The 2,449-nt window shown below is 44.5% G+C and overlaps 1 protein-coding gene across 1 annotated transcript in view; it reads right to left on the bottom strand.

The window, feature by feature from the left end:
- Positions 1-2,244, bottom strand: part of FAM98A (family with sequence similarity 98 member A) — a 22,394-nt gene extending 20,150 nt beyond the window's left edge. Inside the window, exon 1 of the mRNA XM_007938786.2 lies at positions 2,192-2,244. Coding sequence (XP_007936977.1) covers positions 2,192-2,244 — 53 coding nt within the window. The remainder of the gene's footprint in view (positions 1-2,191) is intronic.
- Between the last annotated feature and the right edge of the window lie 205 nt (positions 2,245-2,449).

Raw genomic sequence — 2,449 nt, 5'->3', positions numbered from 1 at the left:
AGCATCTAGACTTTAAATCACATCTAGACTTTAAAACCACATACCACACATTAGGATAAAGGCCTAGACACTTCTACTTGTGCTTTACATTTTTAGACTTTTTTAGTTTACTTGACAAGTAGTTACTGAATTCCTACTATGTGCCAGGTTAGACTTACAAGATACAGTCATTTAAATTTATTATTTCTCAGTGAATTCTTCAAAGATACACATCAAACACCCATCATTAAAGCTGAATTTTAATGTCTGGATATCACCAAAGTAGTTAAGGTTAAAATTGATAGCAAAGTTTTCAGAAAGGCCCACAGTTTACATCAATTCATCTCAATTATTTATATGCTTACATTTATACAATAATAGTTACTTTTACTGTACGCAAGAAAGGAAAAATGTAGTTGAAAGAGGATAAAAGAACAATAATACTGGGAAGAAACAGCATCCAACACCAATTTTTAAGTGACCTCTATCCTTGCAGAGTATGACCTTAAATAAATAAGTTCTACCTTTTCCCTCTCATTCTCCTGCTACTTAAGACTAACCTTAAACGTCACTTGTGGAAGCTCCTAGGACTTCATTCCCTTTCCTAGTAAAGGGGCCCTTCTCCATGCTGCTCACCCTTATTCTCACATACTGTGAAATTTCTCTGCTACCTTACCAGTACCTTAATACTCCATCCAATACCAGCCACAGAACAAATGATCCTCAAAAATGTTTGCTGAATGAATGGTATCATGTGTGAACAAGCAATCTTAGCCAAAGAATGTCCACCAAAAAAGATCATTTTGCTGAATATAACTTTTACTTGTGCCCTAATCAAAGAAGTAAGCCCCCCAAAATCTGGTATATTCCAGAAAATATTCAAGTTATAAAGAAAAGAACAAGGATAATTTACTTGACAAAGAAAAATGATAAGCACTATTTCCTTACCTGGGAGCTCTGGTAGTATAGTGCCTAAGGCACTTGACTGCTAACCAGAAGGCTGGCGGTTCAAACCCACCAGCCACTCCTCAGAAGGACGATGGGGCAATCTACTTCCGTAGTGATACTGCCTCGGAAACCCAAGGAGGGGTCGCTATGAGTAGGGTCCGACTCGACGGCACGTAACAACAACAACAACAATTTCCTTACCTAAAAATGTCTACCAGGACAGCAAGTTGCTTAAGTGAACTAGTTTTGGAAGCTTTCACAGTGTCCTTTTCTAAAGAGAAAAGGTTTCCCCAAAGTTTCCCATGTCATGAAAATGGTAAAGGAATGTTTTGATAAAGGACTTGTCACTTTATAAATACTGTACAACTAGCTAAATTTGCAGTTCTTGACTGCACCTGTAACCAAATATTTAATCATGCAATTTGTTTCTGGAACCACATTTACCCAAAGAAGTTTTAAGTTCTCAAGTTTTATTAGAGTGTACTGACCCCGGTGACCCAGTGAGATAAGCCCTATTGCCAGCTTCTACATACTGATGAACTAATGCTAGCTGTCAGGAGAATGAGAAACAAAATGCAAAACAAATATGCACGGACCTGAGATACGAAGGGGCTTAGTGCAATAAGATGACACCGAGGGCTGTGGTGGCTCAATGAAACTGAGTGTCAGCGATTCAAGGAACCTGATAGTGGTTTCCTTGGAGGTGGTGGTAGGTGCGGTGTACAGTAAACTGGCTAGCGGAACGGATGCAGAGCACACAAGTGTGGCTTAGGGAAGCCAAGATCCATGTGGAGAGATGACTGAGCAAAGGAGGTTTATTAAGAGAAGCGAGAGGTTCAAGACTAGACAGGCTGAAGAAGTTCAGGGGACAAGTAACGAAAAAAACCAGAATCAACTTTGGCAACCTCTGGAGAGGAAGCTAGGGCAGGTGGATGGGGAGAAAGAAAGAAGCTGAAGCTGGCGGGGGGGTGGGGCACGGTAAAAACTAGAGCCAAGACAATGACACGAATGATTGACAAACGCTGAGGGTAAGTCGGCTGCACGGATCACAGGGAAGAGCTAGGGGCGTGAGAGTTGGAGGGCACCGAGCCGGCGAGGCAAGCAGTGGACGTGGCACCGGGGTTCCGGGGCGACAGGGAGTCGAAAACCAGGAGCCACAGGGTGCGGCGTGGACAAGCAAGAGTGTCTCAGATTGGGGCGGAGAAGGTGTTCCCGGGGACCAGGCAGTGTGGGATTTGGGAGACCCGTGCCCTGGCAGTCTTACCCTAGATCTTCCAACGACTCCAAGATGTCAGTCTCCATGAGGTCACACTCCATGCTACTGTGGTATTCAAATTTCCGAGTCGTCAGGCTCCCCTCTTCGCCGGCAACGCGTACACTCACGCATGCGCCACCTCCCGGAATGTCCAAATCGACAGCTGGCGCCTCAGCCCCTGTACTGCGCATGTCCTGAGCGTGCGCAAGAAGCTTGGTTCTGCCTGCCGCCCCACCCCTACCAGCCAAGGATTGCTTGGCCGCACAG

Source organism: Orycteropus afer, unplaced genomic scaffold (assembly GCF_000298275.1).
Source record: "Orycteropus afer afer isolate SDZICR_OR568_19922 unplaced genomic scaffold, OryAfe1.0 scaffold00054, whole genome shotgun sequence".
Classification (NCBI taxonomy): Eukaryota; Metazoa; Chordata; class Mammalia; order Tubulidentata; family Orycteropodidae; genus Orycteropus; species Orycteropus afer.
The sequence above is the reverse complement of the archived record's forward strand: the minus strand, read 5'-3'. Positions and strand labels throughout refer to the sequence as shown.